Source organism: Oncorhynchus tshawytscha, linkage group LG08, assembly GCF_018296145.1.
Source record: "Oncorhynchus tshawytscha isolate Ot180627B linkage group LG08, Otsh_v2.0, whole genome shotgun sequence".
NCBI classification, from domain to species: Eukaryota; Metazoa; Chordata; class Actinopteri; order Salmoniformes; family Salmonidae; genus Oncorhynchus; species Oncorhynchus tshawytscha.
The window spans coordinates 42,568,360-42,595,794 of NC_056436.1; the positions used below are offsets into that span (position 1 = coordinate 42,568,360).

General features: G+C 43.8%; 2 protein-coding genes across 4 annotated transcripts in view; one reads left to right on the forward strand and one right to left on the reverse strand.

Annotated features, from left to right (window-relative positions):
* Positions 1–637: 637 nt before the first annotated feature.
* The window catches only part of LOC112256455, a 27,257-nt gene continuing 459 nt past the window's right edge, over positions 638–27,435 (reverse strand). The window contains exons 1-10 of one of the 3 annotated variants that reach the window (XM_042325558.1): positions 8,090–8,962; positions 7,593–7,705; positions 7,096–7,453; positions 5,246–6,068; positions 4,266–4,483; positions 4,103–4,159; positions 3,899–3,998; positions 3,626–3,799; positions 1,399–3,506; positions 638–1,221 (exon numbers count right to left, since the gene is read on the reverse strand). In XM_042325558.1, the coding sequence (XP_042181492.1) occupies positions 3,627–3,799; positions 3,899–3,998; positions 4,103–4,159; positions 4,266–4,483; positions 5,246–6,068; positions 7,096–7,275 (1,551 nt within the window). In that variant the 5' untranslated portion in view covers positions 7,276–7,453; positions 7,593–7,705; positions 8,090–8,962 and the 3' untranslated portion in view covers positions 638–1,221; positions 1,399–3,506; position 3,626. Of the gene's footprint in view, positions 1,222–1,398; positions 3,800–3,898; positions 3,999–4,102; positions 4,160–4,265; positions 4,484–5,245; positions 6,069–7,095; positions 7,454–7,592; positions 7,706–8,089; positions 8,964–27,435 lie in introns of those variants that run through there. The other 2 variants (XM_042325560.1, XM_042325559.1) reach the window with 2 other exon arrangements.
* On the forward strand, positions 18,317–27,429 carry LOC121846901. The gene is made up of 2 exons (XM_042325561.1): positions 18,317–18,616; positions 26,214–27,429. The coding sequence occupies exon 2, from the start codon at positions 26,268–26,270 to the stop codon at positions 27,012–27,014; it is 747 nt and encodes a 248-aa protein (XP_042181495.1). The 5' UTR covers positions 18,317–18,616; positions 26,214–26,267; the 3' UTR covers positions 27,015–27,429.

Below are 27,435 nucleotides of genomic sequence, written 5' to 3' on the forward strand. Positions count from 1 at the left end.
CTGTGGCGGGTGCCTTTCTGGAGCTGAGACCACTTCTCTGCTGGGCTGAGGAGCCCCTCCCTCTTCTTTTCATTCTGCCGCAGCTCCCGTCCCACCGCTGGGTTCTTTGTCCACTTGCCTCGTTGGCGCCGACTGGCTGGGACTTGTAGACAGACTTTTCACAGTATCCTCAGTCCGATATTAGTTTGATTTCGTCTTTCAGTTGAAGTAGCCAAGACATTCCCTCATCCTCTGATTCCATTAAATACTCCTCGCAGTAATCTTCCATCAATCTTTTCTTTTACTTCAATCATCTACACCTCCTATTCCACAACTACACACAGGTGCCGTAAATTGTCCTCAGTTAAAGTCCGTAAACTCTGTTCGATTTCATCCAACAGCGTTTCTCTCTCTCGACTCATATTGTCCTATTCACGTACCAACAACGACAATGCAGACAATGTAGCTACACTCCGTTAGGTGGTTAGCCTGCTAACATTAGCTAGCTACTCTCCCAATGTCTCTCACTCGTTGTCCGTTCCAGGAATATGGGCCGGTGCTCACATGGAAATAAATCTCAGCGGTGCCTCCAAATTTGTTACCCTTCCAATGAGCTTATCATACAAACTACAATGGGAAAGGTACGGTTTACTTCGCTTTTAATCATGTCATAAAGGTCACAGCCGTTTACAGTCTTTCTTTAGTTTTTCATTCTTACTCTTCCCAATTCACTTGAACTACATTTCTTTATTCCCATGGGCTTCACCAGAGTACCCCCTATTGGCTGGAACTGTATTAAGCCCCTAAGAGGTGGCACGTAGCCTCAAGGTTAGATCATTGGGCCAGTTACCGAAAGGTTGCTGGCTCAAATACCGGAAGCCGACAACGTGGGAAAATAAATAATGATGACGCTGTGCCCTTGAGCAAGGCACTTGTGGGTGTCTCAGAGTTGGGATATGCAAAAAAGATATATTTCCATTGCACAATTGTGTGTAAATTTAAATGCTCCATCATTCTTGCCAATGCAGGTTCGTAGTGTTGTAATACTGTTGTAATACTGTAGCTACTATTTGACTGGAGTTGGGTCTTGATAGGAGAGACTGAGTAAGGAGTAGTAAAGCCCCTGCCAACCAGGGCCTCTCAACCCTCCTGCTCTAAGTCCTCTGTGAACTTCCTGACCTTGAACAAGACCTCCATGTTGACTGTGGGTTGCGTGGTGGATAGTGAGCACAGCATGTCAGACTGGAGGGCAGAGGGACACACACAGAAGACAAATAAAATCATGAGCATGGTTCAGAAATGACACAAATGTGAGAGTCAGTTTGCAATGCCTGGATGTGTATGTTGAAACAGCATGTTCCAGTATGTTTGTGAGCAGTGAATGGGAGTATGTCTGTGCTGTGAATGTGTGTTTCTCACCATGCAGATGATGGGCTCCAGCAGCTTGTCGCTAGGCACATCCATCCAGGTCAATTCTATGGCACCCGGGTCACCTGGCGAGCACGGGGTCAGAAGGTCATCCACCATCAACTGACTGGTGGCACAGGATGTCCCTCGCACCTAGAGTACCATCACAAACAACAAAATATCTTAAAATCTCCTAAATTGTAGAGAAAGAGATACACCTTTAGTGTGCTGTACAAGAGTGGACTTCAATAGAGTTATCATACAGTATTAGTAGAAAAGTTTTAAATAAATCACAAATGACTGAAATTACAGTATAGACAGAGAGATAGTCCTATGTGTTCATCTTATTATATTTCTACAATGCCAAAACAGTGTGTATGATTTGCAACGAAACTGAACCTGTTTGCAAATAATTAACTGAGACGTCAATAGGGATCTGGGCATGGTACTTTCAAGTTAGGCCTACCTTTCCACCCCAGACCGAGTAGGCCTACTGATGCAGAAAAATGTGAGCTTCAACTGCTGGCTAATCTTCTTCCTTGGCTTAACCTAACGAGAGGTCACAAGTGTTTCCCTAAAAGCTGTCTGGGTTAAATGTATTTTATTGTACAGAATGTGAATAGCTTAATCAATTGATATTGACAGAATTAGATTATTTCCAAATGAAACAACAATATCCCCATATGCATCAGAGTCACATCTTTCCTGGGTATTCCTATTTTACAGCTTGTTTCTAGCATTAAGAATCGCGGACCAAAGCGTTGTTATAGATAACTGTATATAATCACATCTGTTTAATTTTCTTCAGAATCTTAAACTAACAGTGTACTTTTTGCCCTTTTCTTTAAGAAAAGGTAGGCCTATGGCATACCCTCTCATACAAACTAACTTCAAGTCTTAACAGACACAGAGGTGGGCTATTTAAAGAGTGCATGGCGGGTGGAGGAATTGACTAACATACCTATGGATATAGCAGCCTATAGCCTAATTTCATCTGTCAAACAGGTAGGCCTACCTCTTATTTCTTAAATAGGAAGATATAGGCTCCAACACATATCCCTAATTAAAATGAAGACGTTTAAAATGAATAATGTTTACTCCAATTTGCATACTTTCAGCACCATGAGCTGTCCATTTCCGATTGTTTGTGCCGTGGCTGCTGCTTCAAGTTTCAGCACCACAATGTAAGTTACTCGAATCTGACTTCTTGTGAGGTCAATAACTCTGATAAACCTTTTTTGATATCCTCAGAGGACCGTTATTAGCATGTTTTAACCACTCCTTCATTATTACTGAAACACGATTCAAAGTGGTAAATATAAAGATCCAGTCCATAAAAAAATTGGAGGCCCCTTACACTTCAGTGTTGTGATGCAAAAATGCTAGCAAAATGTATAGCGCATAGAATTAAAAAGGTATTGTCGGACATTATTAATTCTAATCAGACAGGCTTTTTACATGGACAATATATTGGAGATAATTTTTGAGGCCCATGTTGACAAGATGTTGGGGAATCACTGGAGGGGAATATTGACCAACTGAGCATCTCCGTGTACATCTCAATAAACACAATAGGTGTTTTGTTACATTTCAGTCTTCTGTGAAATATTTCAAGTGTCATATTGGGGTGCAAACTCAACAATGAATACATTTAAACTATATCTGACATGTTACTGTTGTCTTCTTTTTTAAGCCACTGACCATCTGTGTGAGGTGTTAACAAGATGTACATAAATGGGCATAAACACGTGACACAGATAGTAAAAATATTGACATTTAGAAATTCAAAATGCATCTAAATATATTTAGATCTGTCTATGGAATACATTTTAAAAAATGTTTAAAAAAAAAATATATGTGTATAAAATATATTTGTCTGTACAGTAAGTAAATGTAGGAAATCCAAAATGCATTTCTAAAATAAAATATATGTGTATAATATACACTTGTCTGTAACGTAAAGCAATGCAGAAGCAATAAGCATTGTAAACGATGATAGAACACATCAAAATACAAAGGAGAGATTTAATTAAAAAATCATCTTTTAATATTTTTTAATGCTGAAGTTTTTTAACACTGAAAAAAATCTATGTTTGGCAAATCCACTCTGGTTAATTGGCCTGTTGGACAAAACAAAAAATATTTAACATTCTTGCTACCTCAGCCATTTGCTATGTTCAAGTAAAATCTCAGTTAATGATGAATGGATACAATTTGGAAGGATTTTCCAGAGTCATACCTCAGTAGGGTAGAGTGTCAGGTGGCACAACCATTGGTGCCATGAGATCAAAGTGTGAAGGAGGGAGCAAGCCAGAGAGCTGTCTAGTAAGCAGTCCAGGCCCATGGCTTGGAGGCTTTGAGTAGGTCCCATCATTGAAATGCATTGTAGGGTATCTGCTGCCCCATAGACCTGCTGGTAGTGAGAAAGGTGTTAGCAGGAGATCACCAGGGACATCTATAATTGGCTGACACAGTCTTGGTTAAACCACATGTATTCTAAAGCAATATTCACCTGCTTTCATAGAGTAAGGATTCACTCCTTTGGGGACACTGCCAGTGTTCCCCTGATATCCATATGTCCCCATCGGTGGAGGTGGTGGTACACACTTGTCCTGTAAAACACATCAACAATTTTTCCAAATTGTTAGTAATATTATCACAGTTGAAATACAATGGTTGTTCACTGTTTTTAATTTAATTGAATTTAAGTGTGTACCTCAGCCTTGGGCTCAGTTTTGTTAACCCATCTGTGCAGAGTTGGATCCCAGACAATCTGAGGAAGAAGATATTAGCAATGTGAAGCAAGCCACAATTTTTTTTAAACAAAATCCACTCAATTGTCTCTACATAGAATATAGTGTTAAGAACCAGTTCCTAACAGATCTGTCTTTGTCCTCAGGTAGATGAACCTCCTTCTTATTAGCTCTTCCACTCCCAAAGACCCAGCTGAGCCAGCCTCCACTGTTATTGTGAACAGCAGGGGTCTCGGGCTCAGCCACCGGCCGGGTGCCAGTCTGGAACTGAGGATTGGCATCAGAGTGTTCCGGCTTGGTGATGGACATCATAGCAGGATGCTCAACATATCTAAGTCGGACATCTGTAATAAGTGGGAGAAGTGAGGCCACTCTGCTCATGTCACCATACAGAACAATTACTGGCTGACAGATAGGAACGTCTCGCTCTGATATTCTGTTACAACCCAATCTTAACCTACACGCAGTCGCAGGGATTACTGGGAGGTTACTCCAGGACTCTGCGATCACAATGTTTGGGTTGCAAAATCAACAATTCCCTGCATATTATGTGAGGGCTTACAAATTTGACCAATCGCCAAACTATTTCTGCATAAAATAGTCACATCATCACAATATTATCATCGCATAGAACTGACCCATTACCACAGTACAAAAAGAGGGCTTGCAATGTCAACCAATCACCGCACATTTACTGCATAATATGGTTTAATCAAGACACACGTCAACACAGTCTTTTCCCTTGTCAGCGCATTTTTGCAACAAATTGGACAAAACAATTGCATATTGCTATGCAAAATGTCATAATTGTCGCTGCAAAATCTAGCCTATTTATCTGCAAATATCAAAAAAATCCATGCAAATTCTGGAGAGATTTACGGGAGTATGAAAATGTATACACTCACTACTGTAAGTCACTCTGGATAAGAGCTTCTGCTAAATGACTAAAATGTAAAAGTAAAATGTAGCTAAACCTGTTTTATGTAGAAAATGCATGAAAGTATTACAGATATACACTCACATGAGCCGTACATTTAACCTATCACAACTTATTCTCACGCTATCACAATGGTCATTTCTTTACTAATTAGGTAAGGTTAAGTGACCTCTTCTCTTGGAATAGAAATCCACAGGTGGAGTACACGCTCCACCATCCCATTTCCACAGTGGTGCCACCATGGGGATGATGGGAGGTAGTTGTGGATGATTGTTTTCATTCTTCACAGGGACACCAGCCTTTGGGACGATCCACTCCCTGTGCGCAGGGACGCTGGCCTTTGGGAAGATTCCCTTTCTCTGCGCAGTGACACTGGTCATCAGGAGGATCAACTCCCTTTGTGCAGGGGTGAGTTGTGATGCTCTGAGGATCTTATTCTTCTGCGCAGTGACAGAAGCTGCTGGAAGAATCCCCTCCATCTTTGTAGGGATGAGGCCTGATGCTCGGAGGATCCCCTCCCTATGTGCAGGGATGAGGCCTGATGCTCGGAGGATCTCCTCCCTCTGCGCAGTGATGCTAGCTGCTCGGAGAATTCCCTCCCTCGGTGCAGGGACACTGGCTGTTTGGAGGATCCCCTTCCTCTGTGCAGGGATGAGGCCTGATGCTCGGAGGATCTCCTCCCTCTCAGCAGGGACACTAGCCCTTGGGACAATCCCCTCCCTGTGCGCAGGAGCGTTGGCCATTGGGACGATTTCCTCCCTCTGCGCAGTGACACTGGCTGTTTGGAGGATCCCCTCCCTCTGTGCAGGGATGAGGCCTGATGATCGGAGGATCTCCTCCCTCTGTACATTGATGCTGGCTGCTTGTAGGATACCCTTCCTCTGTGACGGGATGAGGCCTGATGATCGGGGGATCTCCTCCCTCTGTGCATTGATGCTGGAGGCTGAGAGAATCCCCTCCCTCTGCACAGCAACTTCGGTTACTGTGATGATCTGAAGGTATAATATAGAGCATATTGTCATTCCCTAAAAAATCTACTCAATAGGAAGGTGTTCTTAATGTTTTGGTCACTGAGTGTAGATCAATCCCTAGCATATACTTTCATATTTATGTGTACTGATACTGCAAATACACAAATTATATTAATGTTATCTACCATATATTATAATACCATAAGCCTCCCTGCTGCAGGGGCATTTCCTACTACAATTTTCAACAGATTTTCTTCACTTTTATTTTGTATCATTTATCTTCGTTAATTTTCACATTTATTGTGTTTGGAATGGCACTGTTACTACATCATTTGATGTAAGTATGTAGGACAATTACCCATAATGCTCACTGACTGAACATTCAAAATGACCATGGCAATTATTGACGCATTCACATGCCATCGGAAACTTGGAACCTCAGAGTTAAAATGAATGTAAGTTATTAGCGTAGAGCTTCCTACTGGTTGATTCTGATACTTCACAAGTGGGAAACTTGAAATCATCATTCCATAATGAGTTAGCGAGTCAGAAATGTCAGAATGTCCTAGTTTCGACTTGAAGGTTCTTCTATGATGTAGGACAGGTCAGTAACCAAATTATTTTACTGTGCCCAGTGCCCACACAGACTTTTATGGTCACACAAGTTGCCACCGGTGGATTCAAAATGAGTAGCCTAACAATTATTTACGGTGGCCCCAGTTACATTTACAACCAAATTGTTTTTCTGCGAGAAATCAATAATAGTTACACAAATAGGGTAACCGTGAGCAATTGGCATGTGAGCAATGAGCAAGATAACCATTGACGGGAAGTTGACAATAGCTTATTATTAGTGTAAATAAATTGTATTTCTATGGTTGCAGTCCTCAAAGATTGAATTGCGTTGAATTGAATTAATCAGATCCAATGATTTACCGCCCGTAGGGTGGGGTAAAGCTAGTCATCATTATTATAATCACCATCTCAATCATTATCACCATACCATCATAGACTTATTCTTCTGTATCTGAGACTCATCTGACACTACCTTAGATATGGCAGTCTGCAACTCAATACACTGCCCCTGCATGGTGTTCAGCATCCCCTGCATGTGGTTAATCGACTGCTTAACATCGTTCAGCAGGATCTGAATCTCAAGCCTGCAGGAAATCAGGTGGTTCAACATACTGAGATGACGAGAGGCTTCAGACCATGCCCATTGGGCCATCTTCCCGGTGAAAAGAATAACAGCAGCTGGGGTTTACTTTCTCACTTTTAGATAATGTAATACAATCTTTAAACCCATCAGAAGTGTAGTGCTTACCTCCATGAAAATATTCAGCCCTGTTATTTTGGGCTGCATTGTCCCAATGTTGACCACTAGTTCCAACTTGTGATGAGAGGGTCTTGATGAAACGATCAAGTCAACATTTTGTTAGACATTTCAGAGATAGCATTAACAATTGTACATGAGACAGTGCTTCCAGATATTGAGGTATCTTCCTTCTGAGGTATGTAAAAAAAATCTGGTGTGTGAGTACTCACATGAAAGGTATCCATGATTCTTGATTAAGCCAATCATGTATGTGATTACCATCCTATGGGTCAGGAGCAGGAATTATTGCTACACAGCTTTCAGGCAACTTTATGTCTTGGGCCTAGATGAATAATTGAAATACAAGAAATATTGTGAATTTGTGATGCATAATTTGGAATATTCCATCAAAGTTGTTTGTTTTGACAGTCAAAACAACTAACTAACTCTTACGATAAATCACTTGACGTGAGTAACTTGAATTGCCGGAAATTGCTATTATATATTCTGACCTAGACACTGACTTGTGCAATGCCTAATGCATAATCTATGCATGTTATTGGCTCATCATTGTATATAGCAGAGGGTCTCATAGTCCAAAAACAGCATTGGCCATTGGACTGCTCAGTCAAAACAACAAACTTTTACGATTAATCACTTGACTGGAGCAACTTGAGTTCGGAACTAAAACATTAAAAGTAGGCTATAGCTTGACTCATATCCTTACCTTGGACAAGCGTATCTAAAAGGCCTATCCAGTCGTGGGTGAAGATACCTTTAGGCAGATAAAAGCGCGGGACGGTTTGAGACACGCTCGGTATTGTGAATCTGTCACACTGATATAAAAGCACGTTTTCATTTATAATTTACACTGTAGAATGACCTGCAGGCCAATCAGAATCGAGTTTTAAACAATACGGTGGGTTCCATGGAACGTCACAAACATATTCGGCCACTTGCGTCACAGAATACAGTCACTGAACATGGGTTTAATAGCTATATTGGCTATATGTACATAATATGCACATCGTATTCTATTGAGATAACATTTACTGCCCCACTGAAACTATTTAACCTAATCCTATGAGGATCATGTGTCAAATGTCAGAATCATGGCACATGAAAACATAATGAAATTGACCTCAGATTATAAAATTCACGGTGACACAATAAACCCACTGGGCATCAATGTTGTTTCCATGTAATTTCAATGAAATTACGTTGAACCAACGTGGAATAAAAATTGAATTGATGTATGTGCCCATTGGGAAGTGATCGATTTGAAATGATTGAATACATACAGTATTACAAAGAAAGAGGGAAAAATCTGCGTCGAAAAACTTTTGAAAAAGTCTCATTTCCCTGGGGCACCCATACGTAAAATGTATGTACGCATTACTTTAAATCATTTTGGATGAAAGAGCATGCTTTCACATCTCTGACTCTCACATATTTACAATCTCACGATGTTTATTTCTTGCGCTTTCAACGTTTGCGGGATTTTGTTTAGTAAATGATGCGCTGGAGAGCTCCATGAAATCAGCGACATTAACGGTTCCAAATCGAGCAAAAAGCTTCAAATTAAAAGTCCATCGTTTACTTGAACACATCACAAATCGTAGTACATTTCCTTGTTTCAAGATGCGTTATGTTTCGTTTCTCTGACCTCTGAAAAGTAATTTAGGTTTTCAATATTCTTTATTAAATAATATCTGGAATAATAGTTTAATTTCCTTTCCACTTGATGGCACTATCCCCTATGGTACTCCCTGTCAAGGGTCTGAGGATTCTGAAACAAAATAGTTTAGGCTCTTGAAACGCATCGGTGCGTTGGTAAATGTGCTGTACATTGTTATAAACATTTATTACATGATAAATGATGAACCTGTCACACCCTGACCATAGTTTGCTTTGTATGTTTCTATGTTTTGGTTGGTCAGGGTGTGATCTGAGTGGGCATTCTATGTTGTGTGTCTAGTTTGTCTGTTTCTGTGTTTGGCCTGATATGGTTCTCAATCAGAGGCAGGTGTTAGTCATTGTCTCTGATTGGGAACCATATTTAGGTAGCCTGTTTGGTGTTGGGTTTTTTTTTGTGTTTTGTGTTTGTTGCACCAGATAGGGCTGGTTCGGTTTTTCACGTTTCTTATTTTGTATTATACATGGTCCAAGTTATCATCTTTATTAAAGATGTATAAAAATAACCATGCTGCATTTTGGTCCTCCTCTCCTTCCCGGGAAGAATCCCGTAACAGATCCTGTGTAGAGAATGCTGATCCCCCACCAGGGTTGTGGGTTCGATTCCCGGGGAACCAATACGTAAAATGTATGTGCAAATCACTTTGAATGAAAGCATCTGCTAAATGGCATATATTATGATTACGTTGTTTAAACAACAGACATACAATGTGAAAGTCTATTGCTTTTTCAAATGAATATTTGTGTTGGAACTTGACATCAGTTGGAAAGGCAGCACATGTATCTGTTTGTTTCCCTTCCCATGAGCTTATATGAACTACAACGCGAAAAGTACGGTTTACTTCACTTTTAATCATATCAGCACAGGTAACAACCATTTAAGTCTTTCTTTAGTTTTTCATTCTTACTCTTCCCAATTCACATAAACAATATGTCTTTATTTCCCATGGGCTTCACCAGAGTACCCCCTAGTGGCTGGAATACAAGTGTATTAAGCCTCTTACAACACCCCCTGCATTAACTAAGTGTTGTTCCTAACATTTCACTGGCCTCAAAACAAACAGAAGATGTAAGAACTAGTCATGAGAACAACAGAGAAAACTGGCCTAACAGCCATATAACTATCCAGACTGTCCAGTCTGCCTTTATGGGCAAAGACGAAACCCTCACTAAACATTATCACACTGTGATTAGTACAGGTAAACGAGAAAATATATATACATCAGAACATCTCTAGTTGGTATCCTGATAAGAGCTTGGCAGCCCTAAAGTTTTATAGGTTAGAATGTCTCTGGGCCTCCTCTTTTTTATTTTTATTTTATTTTTTATTTCACCTTTATTTAACCAGGTAGGCAAGTTGAGAACAAGTTCTCATTTACAATTCCGACCTGGCCAAGATAAAGCAAAGCAGTTCGACACATACATCGACACAGAGTTACACATGGAGTAAAACAAACATACAGTCAATAATACAGTAGAAACAAGTCTATATACGATGTGAGCAAATGAGGTGAGATAAGGGAGGTAAAGGCAAAAAAGGCCATGGTGGCAAAGTAAATACAGTATAACAAGTAAAACACTGGAATGGTAGATTTGCAGTGGAAGAATGTGCAAAGTAGAAATAAAAATAATGGGGTGCAAAGGAAATAAATAAATAAATAAATAAATAAAATAGAATAAATACAGTAGGGAAAGAGGTAGTTGTTTGGGCTAAATTATAGGTGGGCTATGTACAGGTGCAGTAATCTGTGAGCTGCTCTGACAGCTGGTGCTTAAAACTAGTGAGGGAGATGTTTCCAGTTTCAGAGATTTTTGTAGTTCGTTCCAGTCATTGGCAGCAGAGAACTGGAAGGAGAGGCGGCCAAAGAAAGAATTGGTTCTGGGGGTGACCAGAAAGATATACCTGCTGGAGCGAGTGCTACAGGTGGGTGATGCTATGGTGACCAGCGAGCTGAGATAAGGGGGGACTTTACCTAGCAGGATCTTGTAGATGACATGGAGTGGGTTTGGCGACGAGTATGAAGCAAGGGCCAGCCAACGAGAGCGTACAGGTCGCAATGGTGGGTAGTATATGGGGCTTTGGTGACAAAACGGATGGAACTGTGATAGACAGCATCCAATTTGTTGAGTAAGGTATTGGAAGCTATTTTGTAAATGACATCGCTGAAGTCGAGGATAGGTAGGATGGTCAGTTTTAAAAGGGTATGTTTGGCAGCATGAGTGAAGGAAGCTTCGTTGCGAAATAGGAAGCCAATTCTAGATTTAACTTTGGATTGGAGATGTTTGATGTGGGTCTGGAAGGAGAGTTTACAGTCTAATCAGACACCTAGGTATTTGTAGTTGTCCACGTATTCTAAGTCAGAGCCGTCAAGAGTAGTGATGTTGGACAGGCGGGCAGGTGCAGGCAGCGATCGGTTGAAGAGCATGCATTTAGTTTTACTTGTATTTAAGAGCAATTGGAGGCCACGGAAGGAGAGTTGTATGGCATTGAAGCTTGCCTGGAGGGTTGTTAACACAGTGTCCAAAGAAGGGCCAGAAGTATATAGAATGGTGTCGTCTGCATAGAGGTGGATCAGAGACTCATCAGCAGCAAGAGCGACATCATTGATGTATACAGAGAAGAGAGTCGGTCCAAGAATTGAACCCTGTGGCACCCCCATAGAAACTGCCAGAGGTCCAGACAACATACCCTCCGATTTGACACACTGAACTCTATCAGAGAAGTAGTTGGTGAACCAGGCGAGGCAATCATTTGAGAAACCAAGGCTGTCGAGTCTGCCGATGAGGATGTGGTGATTGACAGAGTCGAAAGCCTTGGCCAGATTAATGAATACGGCTGCACAGTAATGTTTATCGATGGCGGTTAAGATATCGTTTAAGACCTTGAGCGTGGCTGAGGTGCACCCATGACCAGCTCTGAAACCAGATTGCATAGAAGAGAGGGTATGGTGAGATTTGAAATGGTCGGTAATCTGTTTGTTGACTTGGCTTTCGAAGACCTTAGGAAGGCAGGGTAGGATAGATATAGGTCTGTAGCAGTTTGGGTCAAGAGTGTCCCCCCCTTTGAAGAGGGGGATGACCGCAGCTGCTTTCCAATCTTGGGGAATCTCAGACGACACGAAAGAGAGGTTGAACAGGCTAGTAGTAGGGGGCAACAATTTCGGCAGATCATTTTAGAAAGAAAGGGTCCAGATCGTCTAGCCCGGCTAATTTGTAGGGTTCCAGATTTTGCCGCTCTTTCAGAACATCAGCTGACTGGATTTGGGAGAAGGAGAAATGGGGAAGGCTTGGGCGAGTTGCTGTGGGGGGTGCACTGCTGTTGTCCGGGGTAGGGGTAGCCAGGTGGAAAGCATGGCCAGCCGTAGAAAAATGCTTATTGAAATTATTGTGGATTTATCAGTGGTGACAGTGTTTCCTATCTTCAGTGCAGTGGGCAGCTGGGAGGAGGTGTTCTTATTCTCCATGGACTTTACTGTGTCCCATAACTTTTTTGAGTTAGTGTTGCAGGAAGCAAATTTCTGCTTGAAAACGATAGCCTTGGCTTTTCTAACTGCCTGTGTATAATGGTTTCTAGCTTCCCTGAAAAGCTGCATATCACGGGGGCTATTCGATGCTACTGCAGAACACCACAGGATGTTTTTGTGTTGGTTAAGGGCATTCAAGTCTGGGGAGAACCAAGGGATATATCTGAGATATCCCCTGAGACCAGAACCCAACTCATTTTCTTCCGATCGTAGTAGGCTTTTCCCTTTGCTGTTGATTTCTCCATGTTTCTACTGGCGATGTCATAGGCTTCAGCCATCTGTTGCTGCCACTTCTTAGCATAATCCTGGTATGATTTATCCTGTTCCTTTATCTATAACCCAAAGACAAGGTCAACAGGTAGCAGTGGAGCCCTTCCAAATAGCAGGAAATTCGGTGAGAACAGAGTAGCATCACTGGTGGTACAATTATATGCATGAATGACCTTGTTCAGATAATTTCCCCAGTTGGCCATTTTCTCTTCATCTAGTGTGTGCAACATTGACAACAGTGTACGGTTAAATTTCGGATTCCCCTGTGGATGATATGGAGAAGTACTGGAATTGGCTATTCCCGTACAGTTCTGCAAGGCTTTGAATAACTGATTTTCAAACTCTCTTCCCTGATCATGATGGATTTTTGACACAAAGCCAAACTTTGGGAAAAAATAATCGAAAAGCCTTTTTGCTGCAGTTTTTCCTGACTTATTTCTGGTGGGGTAGGCTTGTGCAAATTTTGTAAAGTTATCTAAAATAACTCAAATGTACTCGTAGCCCCCTCTGCTTTTCTCCAAATGCACATAGTCAATTGAAATCATCTGGAAAGGAGCTGTAGCTCGTACATGTTGCATTGAGGCCCTAGTTATTACACTGGGTTTCTTTTGTTTGATACACTTACACACTTTGGTGATAAAGTGTTCAATGTCATGTTGCATGTGCGGCCAATAAAAGCATCCTCGTCAAATCAAATCAAATGTATTTGTCAGATACACATGTTTAGCAGATGTTAACGCAAGTGTACCGAAATGCTTGTGCTTCTAGTTCTGACCATGCAGTAATATCTAAGTAATATAACCTAACAATTTCACAACAACTACCTTATACACACAAGTGTAAAGGAAGGAATACGAATATGTACATAAAAATATATAAATGAGTGATGGACAAACGGCTTAGGCAAGATGCAGTAGATGGTATAGATTACAGTATATACATATGAGATGAGTAATGTAGGGTATGAGAACATTATATAAAGTGGCATTGTTTAAGTGGCAAGTGATACATTACATCAAGATGCAGTAGATGGTATAGAGTACAGTATATACATATGAGATGAGTAATGTAGGGTATGAGAACATTATATAAAGTGGCATTGTTTTTAATGGCTAGTGCTAAGTTCAACACTCTTTCTGTTCCTAGATGGGCCATTTCAGTGTAAGTACTTGGAAATCAGTGTTCTATACTGGCTTGGTACCACACCTTGTGTCCTTTTTGCTGTTTTCCTTTGTAATAATCCATCTGGTGAGGCATGGAGCCTGTTCCACTCTTGCAGTAACTATTTGACTTTGTATGACTCTTGTTGACATTCTGTTGGTTTACACTTAGTCCTTTGACTCTTCAGTTCCAAGATTCTCGATACAGCCGCATCCTTTAACTGAGCCTGCATGATATCGTGTGGAGACAGTCGGTCTGTAACTGTTCGCCCCCACCATGACAGCTCATCTTGCACTGATGGCCATAGTGTGACCGTGGATATCCACGTTACACAGTCATTCTGTTGTATCTGAACATCATTGAGTGTTGCTTTTACTATTCCAAGTGAGTGTTTCTCTGTGCATTCCTCCATGTAATGTTCAGCATGCAAAGGAGAGTGTGACAGAAAGTCTGAGTCAGTGTTTATCTTTCCAGGACGATACTTCAGTGTGAGATTAAAGTCAGACAGCTCTGCCACCCAGCGATGACCGGTGGCATTCAGTCTTGCTGTAGTTAGTACATATGTCAAGGGGTTATTATCACTGTACACTGTCACAGAGGGAGCATAAAATAGGACATCTCGGAATCGCTCAGTCACTGCCCATTTGGGGGCCAAGAATTCCAGTTTCCCTGAGTGAAGGTGATTGTTTCTCTCTGCTTGAGTCAGGGTGCGGGAGCCATATCCAATGACTCTCAGTTTGCCAATTTGTCATTGGTATAACACCCCTCACAATCCCTCTTCGGAGGCATGAACATGCAGGATAAAAGGGTCCTTGAAATCTGGGTAAGCATGCACAGGTGGATTAGTCAACACACTCACCAAGTGTTCTAATGCTCTCTGGTGAGCATCCTCCCATATAACTTTCTGGTGGGGAGAGCTTGTCCCGACTGCACAGCTACCTTGGTCCTTCGCCTCCCAGAAGCTGGGGTCTCCAACTTCACTGCTAGTAAGTCATAGAGACATTTAGCATGTTGTGAAAAGTTCTGTACAAAACCCCTATAGTACCCTAGAAACCCCAGTAGTTTCCTCGACTCTCTCCCATTTGTTGGTAGCCTGTTTACCAGTTCTTGCACTGCTACAATTTCTTTAACATCCATTCTGTAAACCTCAGCAGAAATTATTTTTCCTAAATAACAGACCTCATTTTTGAATAGGTCACACTTATCAGCCCTGATGTAATGGGTGCGTGTTGGTGACAGGGAAGTCAGGCGCAGGAGAGTGAACTTGGTATAAACGGAGAGGTTTAATAAATGCTAAAAAAAACTCAGAACCAAAATATACACAAATAATAATAAAGGGTACAAAACCCGTTGCACACCAGACACATGACTTGCACTAACATACAACAAACAATCACCGACAAAGACATGAGGGGAAAACAGAGTGTTAAATACACAACATGTAATTGATGGGATTGAAACCAAGTGTGATGTAAGACAAGACAAAACCAATGGATAATGAAAAATGGATCAGCGATGGCTAGAAGGTCGGTGACGTCGACCGCCGAACACCACCCAAACAAGGAGAGGGACCAACATCAGCGGAAGTCGTGACAGACCCCTCCCAGCTGCGCCGACCTCGGTGACGACCCGGAGGGCGAGGCGCAGGACGATCCAGATGGAGACGTTGGAACTCTCGCAGCATAGAAGGATCCAACACGTCCTCCACCGGAACCCAGCATCTCTTCTCCGGACCATACCCCTCCCAGTCCACAAGGTACTGAAGACCCCTCGCCCGACGTCTCCAATCCAGTATGGAACAAACAGAGTACGCTGGGGCCCCCTCAATGTCCAGAGAGGGTGGAGGAACTTCCCGCACCTCAGACTCCTGGAGTAGGCCAGCCACCACCGGCCTGAGGAGAGACACATGGAACGAGGGGTTAATGCGGCTAATCGGGGGGATGCTGTAACCTATAACATAACTCGTTCACTCTCCTCAGGACTTTAAATGGCCCCACAAACCGCAGACCCAGCATCCGACAGGGCAGGCGGAGGAGCAGGTTTCAGGTCGAGAGCCAGACCCGGGCCCCCAGTGCGAACACCGGGGCCTCACTGCGGTGACGGTCTGCGCCAACTTTTTGGTGCAGCACGGCCTACTGAAGGTGGACATGGGCGGCTTCCTATGTTTCTTCCGCGCTTCGGAACCAGTCATCCACCTCAGGAGCCACGGTCTGACTCTGATGCCAAGGAGCCAGAACCGGCTGATAGCCCAATACACACTGGAAGGGAGAGAGGTTAGTGGAGGAGAGGCGGAGCGAGTTCTGGGCAATCTCTGCCCAGGGCACGAACGCTACCCACTCCCCTGACCGGTCCTGGTAAGAAGACCTCAGAAACCACCCACATCCTGGTTAACTCTCTCCACCTGCCCGTTACTCTCGGGGTAAAACCTGAGGTAAGGCTGACCGAGACCCCCAGACATTTCATGAACGCCCTCCAGACCCTCGACGTGAACTGGGGACCCCGGTCAGACACTCTATCCTCAGGCACCCTATAGTGCCGGAAGACGTGAGTAAACAGGGCCTCCGCAGTCTGTAGGGCCGTAGAGAGACCGGGCAAAGGGAGGAGACAACAGGACTTAGAAAAAAGAACCACAATGACCAGGATCGTGGTGTTACCCTGTGAAGGTCGGTTGTGAAATCCACCGACAGGTGCGACCACGGCCATTGTGGAACGGGTAAGGGTTGTAACTTACCTCTGGGTAGGTGCCTAGGAGCTTTACACTGGGTGCACACCCAACAGGAGAAAACATAAACCCTCACATCTTTAGCCAAAGTGGGGCACCAGTACTTCCCACTAAGACAGCGCACCGTCCGGCCGATCCCAGGATGAACAAAGGAGGGTGACGTGTGGGCCCAATAGATCAGCCGGTTGCGGACAGCAGACAGAACGTACAGACGCCCAGCTGGACACTAGAGGGGAGAGGCCTCTGCACGTGACGCCCGCTCAATGTCCGCTTCCAGCTCCCACACTACCGGCGCCACCAAGCAAGAGGCGGGGAGTATGGGAGTGGGATCCATGGGCCGCTCCTCTGTGTCATACAGCCGGGACAATGCGTCTGCCTTAACGTTCTGGGAGCCTGGTCTGTAGGACAGGGTAAACACAAAACGGGTAAAGAACATGGCCCACCTTGCCTGACGAGGATTCAGTCTCCTAGCTGCCCGGATGTACTCCAGGTTGCGGTGGTCAGTCAAGATGAGGAAAGGGTGTTTAGCCCCCTCAAGCCAATGCCTCCACGCCTTCAAAGCCTTAACCACAGCCAACAGCTCCCGGTCCCCCACATTGTTATTCCGCTCCGCCGGGCTGAGCTTCTTGGAGAAGAAAGCACAGGGGCGGAGCTTTGGTGGCATGCCAGAGCGCTGAGAGAGCACAGCTCCGATCCCAGCCTCTTACGCGTCCACCTCCACTATGAATACCAAAGAAGGATCCGGATGGGCCAGCACGGGAGCCGAGGTAAACAGAGCTCTCAGCTGCCCAAAGCCCTGTCTGCCTCAACAGACCACTGCAGACGTACAGGACCCCTCTTCAGGAGTGAGGTAAATGGGAGCAGCCACCTGGCCAAAACCCCAGATATATCTCCGGTAGTAATTGGCAAACCCTAAAAATCGCTGCACCTCCTTTACAGTGGTGGGAGTCAGCCAATTATGGACAGCTGCTATGCGGTGACTCTCCATCTCCACCCCTGATGTGGAAATGCGATACCCTAGGAAGGAGACGGACTGTTGAAAGAACAGGCATTTCTCAGCCTTGACGTACAGGTCATGTTCCAACAGTCGTCCAAGTACCTTGCGCAGCAAGGACACATGCTCGGCGCGTGTAGCGGAGTATATCAGAATGTTATCAATACACACCACCACACCCTGCCCGTGCAGGTCCCTGAAAATCTCGTCTACAAATGATTGGAAGACTGATGGAGCATTGATCAACCCGTACGGCATGTTGAGGTACTCATAATACTCTGAGGTGGTACTCAACGCCGTCTTCCGCTCATCTCCCTCTCGGATATGAACCAGATTGTACGCACTCCTGAGATCCAGTTTAGTGAAGAAGCGCGCCCATGCATTAACTCAATCGCCGTGGCGATAAGAGGTAGCGGGTAACTGTACCTCACTGTGATTTGATTGAGACCTCCATAGTCAATGCACGGGTACAGACCTCCATCCTTCTTCTTCACAATAAAGAAACTCGAGGAGGCGGGTGAAGTGGAGGGCCGAATGTACCCGACGCAGGGATTCGGAGACATATGTCTCGTTAATTTTGTACGTAGTTATTACACATTGATTACACTCACTCGTATTTCATATGTCACAACGATTCACCGGTACGTATGCTATGAGTCATAGATTTTGTCACTGTTGATCACATTTACTTAAAGGTCGTTTGGACTCCGCCCAAGTCTCATGTACTGAGGAAAGAGGTTCACTCAACTTCTGTTCTTCCGATGTAAAATTAGCTAGCTTGTTAACAATAGCAGCCCAATTTCTCAAAAACTGTAAATCTACCATCTCTGATTGCACCAGACTGCTGCTCACGGACAGAAGAGATGGACTTCAACGACCAATATCCAGGTAACGTTAACTTAATGTTAGCTAACGTTAGCTATCTAACGTAGGTGTTGAGAGTGAGTGGTGTAACGGCTGCAAAAAAAAGTAACTACATAATATAACACTGACGTTACCAAACTACCAACGGCGTTAGCTAGCTAACGTTAGATCTGCCTGCCATTGATATTTAACTGTACTCAAGATAGCTAGCCAAAGTTAATTGTTCATAATCTAACGTTAATTTTGGAATCTATAAAACGTTAACTAGTTACTGCTGTACAGTAACGTTAGCTAGCTAGCGATGTTGAAAGAATATACTTTTTTTTAGCTAGTTTGTAGCTAAAGTACGTTAGTTAAAACTGCATCGCCTGTCAATGAACGGTTGTCTTCATGGGTCGGAGGCTCAGAGTTGGCACAGCTCATGCCCAATCAAGACTGAAATATGGCACATTTAGTCAAGAGTCAATGCCTGCAGGCCATTGTTACAGGATTGATAAATGATGTTAATGAATGACAAATGATAATGTCAGGGCAGAGATGAGAGTACATCACCAGAATATTAACACCAGTGAAGAACTGTTACTTGAGAAAATGCTAATTGCCCAGGGCAATGAAAGCGAACGCATGCAAAAGGCCAGGATTTCCCATAAATTCACACCCACACGAGTCAACGCAGTACAGAGTGAGGATAATGGGGATAGCAGAAAGGAATGTGCACAGGCAGAGCCCTCACAGACCACAGTCCGAAAACAAAATAAGTATAATCCTCTCCTGAGTAAAATTGATGCGAGCCATGAAGCAACCAAAGAACTGACCTGTCAGGTTGCCTCATTAGTACAGTCAGTGCAGGGCCAGGGTGACCGTTCAGTTAGGAATCACTCCAACAGAAAACCAAGTCCAACCAACAGGAAGAAAAGAAAATCCAAAAGTTGTTATGAGACTGGTCAACAGACTGCCATCATTGCTACAAATGTGGCAGTGATAGCCATTGGGCAGTAGGATGTAGGATCAGGGGCAACGCACATCCATCGAGAAACGCCTGGAGGTCACAACCATGGAACCGGGAGTGACCTCAGACACATCTAGTTCCATCCAGTGTTGCAGTGGCTGCAGTGCAAAGGTAGAGAGAATGTCAGAGTTGAAGTTGTGTTCATTGTGTCATAAAGCTGCCTATTGTTCCAAAGTGTGCCAACAGGATCATTGGAAACACCACCAACCTACATGTAAGATTGCCCGCAAGACTGACCACAACTCCCCTTGTCCCATGACACAGAGAGAGTGGGGGCCAACTACCCCAGGACATTGTAATATAGCATAGCTCATTCGTGAAAAAGTGTCGAGTGTGGTGTTATATGGAGGGTGTAAAGACACAGGGGCTCAGGTATCCATCATTACTGAGGAATGGAGAAAACGTAATTTATTTGAACCGGACGTGAGAGTGATCTGGGGCCTGGACCTACAAAGTCAGGTCGGGAAAACATCAAAACGGCCATCTCGAAAAGTTGACATTACAGTAGTGAATACTACCAACATGACATCACCTTACCAAGACAAACAGTGATAAGGACTTTACAGAGATTAGTAGCGTGTCACCTGGTTCCTGTGCCCAGTGGAGAAAAGGTTACTGTAGCACAGGTTCAGGACAGATCCCCACCGGAACCTGGCCCTGACAACGGTCAAATAGAGTGGTGGGACCTACCTGTAGAGGTTCAGCACTTGAGCCAAGACCAACAAGAATTAGTTCCTAACCTTCCTAACCATCTTAAATAAACATGCCCCATTCAAGAAATTTAGAACCAGGAACAGATATAGCCCTTGGTTCTCCCCAGACCTGACTGCCCTTAACCAACACAAAAACATCCTATGGCGTTCTGCATTAGCATCGAACAGCCCCCGTGATATGCAGCTGTTCAGGGAAGCTAGAAACCATTATACACAGGCAGTTAGAAAAGCCAAGGCTAGCTTTTTCAAGCAGAAATTTGCTTCCTGCAACACTAACTCAAAAAAGTTCTGGGACACTGTAAAGTCCATGGAGAATAAGAACACCTCCTCCCAGCTGCCCACTGCACTGAAGATAGGAAACACTGTCACCAATGATAAATCCACCATAATTGAGAATTTCAATAAGCATTTTTCTACGGCTGGCCATGCTTTCCACCTGCTACTCCTACCCCGGACAACAGCACTGCACCCCCAACAGCAACTCGCCCACGCCTTCCCCATTTCTCCTTCTCCCAAATCCATTCAGCTGATGTTCTGAAAGAGCTGCAAAATCTGGACCCCTACAAATCAGCCGGGCTAGACAATCTGGACCCTTTCTTTCTAAAATTATCTGCCGAAATTGTTGCCAACCCTATTACTAGCCTGTTCAACCTCTCTTTCGTGTCGTCTGAGATTCCCAAAGATTGGAAAGCAGCTGCGGTCATCCCCCTCTTCAAAGGGGGGGGACACTCTTGACCCAAACTGCTACAGACCTATATCTATCCTACCGTACCTTTCTAAGGTCTTCGAAAGCAAAGTCAACAAACAGATTACCGACCATTTCGAATCTCACCATACCTTCTCTGCTATGCAATCTGGTTTCAGAGCTGGTCATGGGTGCACCTCAGCCACGCTCAAGGTCCTAAACAATATCTTAACCGCCATCGATAAGAAACATTACTGTGCAGCCGTATTCATTGATCTGGCCAAGGCTTTCGACTCTGTCAATCACCACATCCTCATCGGCAGACTCGACAGCCTTGGTTTCTCAAATAATTGCCTCGCCTGGTTCACCAACTACTTCTCTGATAGAGTTCAGTGTGTCAAATCGGAGGGTCTGCTGTCCGGACCTCTGGCAGTCTCTATGGGGGTGCCACAGGGTTCAATTCTTGGACCGACTCTCTTCTCTGTATACATCAATGAGGTCGCTCTTGCTGCTGGTGAATCCCTGATCCACCTCTACGCAGACGACACCATTCTGTATACTTCCGGCCCTTCTTTGGACACTGTGTTAACAACCCTCCAGGCAAGCTTCAATGCCACCAATTGCTCTTAAATACAAGTAAAACTAAATGCATGCTCTTCAACCGATCGCTACCTGCACCTACCAGCCTGTCCAACATCACTACTCTGGACGGCTCTGACTTAGAATACGTGGACAACTACAAATACTTAGGTGTCTGGTTAGACTGTAAACTCTCCTTCCAGACCCATATCAAACATCTCCAATCCAAAGTTAAATCTAGAATTGGCTTCCTATTTCGCAACAAAGCATCCTTCACTCATGCTGCCAAACATACCCTTGTAAAACTGACCATCCTACCAGTCCTCGACTTTGGCGATGTCATTTACAAAATAGCCTCCAATACCCTACTCAACAAATTGGATGCAGTCTATCACAGTGCAATCCGTTTTATCACCAAAGCCCCATATACTACCCACCATTGCGACCTGTACGCTCTCGTTGGCTGGCCCTCGCTTCATACTCGTCGCCAAACCCACTGGCTCCATGTCATCTACAAGACCCTGCTAGGTAAAGTCCCCCTTATCTCAGCTCGCTGGTCACCATAGCATCTCCCACCTGTAGCACACGCTCCAGCAGGTATATCTCTCTAGTCACCCCCAAAACCAATTCTTTCTTTGGCCGCCTCTCCTTCCAGTTCTCTGCTGCCAATGACTGGAACGAACTACAAAAATCTCTGAAACTGGAAACACTTATCTCCCTCACTAGCTTTAAGCACCAACTGTCAGAGCAGCTCACAGATTACTGCACCTGTACATAGCCCACCTATAATTTAGCCCAAACAACTACCTCTTTCCCAACTGTATTTAATTTTTATTTATTTATTTATTTTGCTCCTTTGCACCCCATTATTTTTATTTCTACTTTGCACATTCTTCCATTGCAAAACTACCATTCCAGTGTTTTACTTGCTATATTGTATTTACTTTGCCACCATGGCCTTTTTTTGCCTTTACCTCCCTTCTCACCTCATTTGCTCACATTGTATATAGACTTGTTTATACTGTATTATTGACTGTATGTTTGTTTTACTCCATGTGTAACTCTGTGTCGTTGTATCTGTCGAACTGCTTTGCTTTATCTTGGCCAGGTCGCAATTGTAAATGAGAACTTGTTCTCAACTTGCCTACCTGGTTAAATAAAGGTGAAATAAATAAATAAAAATAAAATAGGCAAGATGCAGTAGATGGTATCGAGTACAGTATATACATATGAGATGAGTAATGTAGGGTATGTAAACAAAGTGGCATAGTTTAAAGTGGCTAGTGATACATGTATTACATAAAGATGCAGTAGATGATATAGAGTACAGTATATGCATATACATATGATATGAGTAATGTAGGGTATGTAAACATTATATTAAGTAGCATTGTTTAAAGTGGCTAGTGATATATTTTACATCAATTCCCATCAATTCCCATTATTAAAGTGGCTGGAGTTGAGTCAGTGTGTGGGTAGCAGCCACTCAATGTTAGTGGTGGCTGTTTAACAGTCTGATGGCCTTGAGATAGAAGCTATTTTTCAGTCTCTCGGCCCCTGCTTTGATGCACCTGTACTGACCTCGCCTTCTGGATGATAGTGGGGTGAAGACAGTGGCTCGGGTGGTTGTTGTCCTTGATGATCTTTATGGCCTTCCTGTGACATTGGGTGGTATAGGTGTCCTGGAGGGCAGGTAGTTTGCCCCCGGTGATGCGTTGTGCAGACCTCACTACCCTGATACAGCCCGACAGGATGCTCTCGATTGTGCATCTGTAGAAGTTTGTGAGTGATTTTGGTGACAAGCCAAATTTCTTCAGCCTCCTGAGGCACTGCTGCGCCTTCTTCACGATGCTGTCTGTGTGGGTGGACCAATTCAGTTTGTCTGTGATGTGTACGCCGAGGAACTTAAAACTTACTACCCTCTCCACTACTGTCCCATCGATGTGGATAGGGGGTGCTCCCTCTGCTGTTCCTGAAGTCCACAATCATCTCCTTTGTTTTGTTGACGTTGAGTGTGAGGTTACATTCCTTACACCACACTCCGAGGGCCCTCACCTCCTCCCTGTAGGCCGTCTCGTCGTTGTTGGTAATCAAGCCTACCACTGTAGTGTCGTCCGCAAACTTGATGATTGAGTTGGAGGCGTGGAGAGTCCGCATGTTTTGGTTGCGGGCTGTGTCAGTGGCACTGTATTGTCCTCAAAGCGGGCAAAAAAGTTATTTAGTCTGCCTGAGTGCAAGACATCCTGGTCCGTGTCGGGGCTGGTTTTCTTTTTGTAATCCATGATTGACTGTAGACCCTGCCACATACTTCTTGTGTCTGAGCCGTTGAATTCAGGGCTGATAAGTGTGACCTATTCAAGAATGAGATCCGTTATTTAGGAAAAATCATTTCTGCTGAGGGTTACAGAATGGATGTTAAAGAAATTGTAGCAGTGCAAGAACTGGTAAACAGGCCATCAACAAACGGGAGAGAGTTGAGGAAACTACTGGGGTTTCTAGGGTACTATAGGGGTCATGTACAGAACTTTTCACAACATGCTAAATGTCTCTATGACTTACTAGCAGTGAAGTCGGAGACCCCGGCATCCGGGAAGCGAAGGACCAAGGTAGCTATGCAGTCGGGACAGGCTCTGCCCCACCAGAAAGTTATATGGGAGGATGCTCACCAGAGAGCATTAGAACACTTGGTGAGTGTGTTGACTAATCCACCTGTGCATGCTTACCCAGATTTCAAGAACCCTTTTATCCTGCATGTTCATGCCTCCAAAGAGGGATTGGGAGGGGTGTTATACCAACGACAAAGTGGCAAACTGAGAGTCATTGGATATGGCTCCTGCATCCTGACTCAAGCAGAGAGAAACTATCACCTTCACTCAGGGAAACGGAATTCTTGGCCCTCAAATGGGCAGTGACTGAGCGATTCCGAGATGACCTATTTCATGCTCCCTCTGTGACAGTGTACAGTGATAATAACCCCTTGACATATGTACTAACTACAGCAAGACTGAATGCCACCGGTCATCGCTGGGTGGCAGAGCTGTCTGACTTTAATCTCACACTGAAGTATCGTCCTGGAAAGGTAAACACTGACGCAGACTTTCTGTCACACTCTCCTTTGCATGCTGAACATTACATGGAGGAATGCACAGAGAAACACTCACTTGGAATAGTAAAAGCAACACTCAATTATGTTCAGATACAACAGAATGACCGTGTAACGTGGATATCCACGGTCACACTAAGGCCACCAGTGCAAGATGAGCTGTCATGGTGGGGGCGAACAGTTACAGATCGACTGTCTCCACACGATATCATGCAGGCTCAGTTAAAGGATGCGGCTGTCACCAGATGGATTATTCGAGAATCTTGGAACTGAAGAGTCAAAGGACTAAGTGTAAACCAACAGAATGTCAACAAGAGTCATACAAAGTCAAATAGTTACTGCAAGAGTGGAACAGGCTCCATGCCTCACCAGATGGATTATTACAAAGGAAAACAGCAAAAGGACACAAGGTGTGGTACCAAGCCAGTATAGAACACTGATTTCCAAGTACTTACACACTGAAATGGCCCATCTAGGAACAGAAAGAGTGTTGAACTTAGCACTAGCCATTTAAAACAATGCCACTTTATATAACGTTCTCATACCCTACATTACTCATCTCATATGTATATACTGTACTCTATACCATCTACTGCATCTTGCCACTTTAAACAATGCCACTTCATATAATGTTTTCATACCCTACATTACTCATCTCATATGTATATACTGTAATCTATACCATCTATTGCATCTTGCCTAAGCCGTTCGGCCATCACTCATTTATATATTTTTTGGTACATATTCGTATTCATTCCTTTACACTTGTGTGTATAAGGTAGTTGTTGTGAAATTGTTAGGTTAAATTACTTGTTAGATATTACTGCATGGTCAGAACTAGAAGCACAAGCATTTCACTACACTTGCATTAACATCTGCTAAACATGTGTATGTGACAAATACATTTGATTTGATTTGACGAGAATGCTTTTATTGGCCGCACATGCAACATGACATTGAACACTTTATCACCAAAGTGTGTAAGTGTATCAAACAAAAGAAACCCAGTGTAATAACTAGGGCCTCAATGCAACATGTACGAGCCACAGCTCCTTTCCAGATGATTTCAATTGACTATGTGCATTTGGAGAAAAGCAGAGGGGGCTACGAGTACATTTGAGTTATTTTAGATAACTTTACAAAATTTGCACAAGCCTACCCCACCAGAAATAAGTCAGGGATAACTGCAGCAAAAAAGCTTTTCGATGATTTTTTCCCAAAGTTTTGCTTTGTTTCAGAAATCCATCATGATCAGGGAAAAGAGTTTGAAAATCAGTTATTCAGAGCCTTGCAGAACTGTACGGGAATAGCCAATTCCAGTACCTCTCCATATCATCCACAGGGGAATCCGAGATTTAACCGTACACTGTTGTCAATGTTGCACACACTAGATGAAGAGAAAATGGCCAACTGGGGAAATTATCTGAACAAGGTCATTCATGCATATAATTGTACCACCAGTTTTCTCACCGTATTTCCTGCTATTTGGAAGGGCTCCACTGCTACCTGTTGACCTTGACTTTGGGTTACAGATAAAGGAACAGGAGAAATCATACCAGGATTACGCTAAGAAGTGGCAGCCACAGATGATTGAAGCCTTTGACATCGCCAGTAGAAACATGGAGAAATCAACAGCAAAGGGAAAAGCCTACTACGATCGGAAGAAAATGAGTTGGGTTCTGGTCTCAGGGGATCGTGTACCGGTGAGGAACATGTCAGAACGTGGGGCGCCGGGAAAGCTAAGATCACACTGGGAGGACCAAATACATGTGGTGGTAACCAGGAAATGTGATGACAGCCCTGTCTATGAGGTCAAACCCAAGAGGGGTACAGGCAGGGCCCGGGTTCTGCATCGCATTATGCTCATGTCATGTAATTCCCTACCATTTGAGGAACCTGTTGAAACACCCAGTAGAGGTCTGTGGAGAAGGGAACCACCCCAGCAAAATCAGCAAAATGGGGAGAGCGCTGAGTCTAAGAGCTCAGATGAGGATTCTTATCCAGTATTCATCAATAGGCCACGTAGGGATGAGGAGAGCAGACAGAGTAGCACACAACTAGTATCAGATAATAGTGAGGAACGGGGTCAGACTGATAGAAACTTCACTGTGAAGGAGTGCCAGCCAGTCCTCAGAGAGAGCCTGGAGAGGACCCGGGTAAATATGGAAACAGCTAAGGGTTCAGAGACTCAATCATCTCATGATGAAGTGGACACGGATTCATTGGGGTCACCCATGACCTTGCCCCGCCGTTCGGCCCGGCAGAGGAGGCCCAGAGACATTCTAACCTATAACACTTTAGGGCTGCCAAGCTCTTCTCAGGATACCAACTAGAGATGTTCTGATGTGTATATATTTTCTCGTTTACCTTTACTAATCACAGTGTGATAATGTTTAGTGGGGGTTTTGTCTTTGCACATAAAGGCAGACTGGACATGTCTAGATAGTTATGTGGCTGTTAGGCCAGTTTTCTCCGTTGTTCTCACGACCAGTACTTACATCTTCTGTTTGTTTTGAAGCCAGTGAAATGTTTGGGGGTGTTGTAAGGGGCTTAGTACATATGTACTTCAGCCACTAGGGGGTACTCTGGTGAAGCCCATGGGAAATAAAGAAATATAGTTTAAGTGAATTGGGAAGAGTAAGAATGAAAAACTAAAGAAAGACTGTAAATGGCTGTTACCTTTGCTGACATGATTAAAAGTGCAGTAAACCGTACTTTTCGCGGTGTAGTTTATATGATAAGCTCATTGGAAGA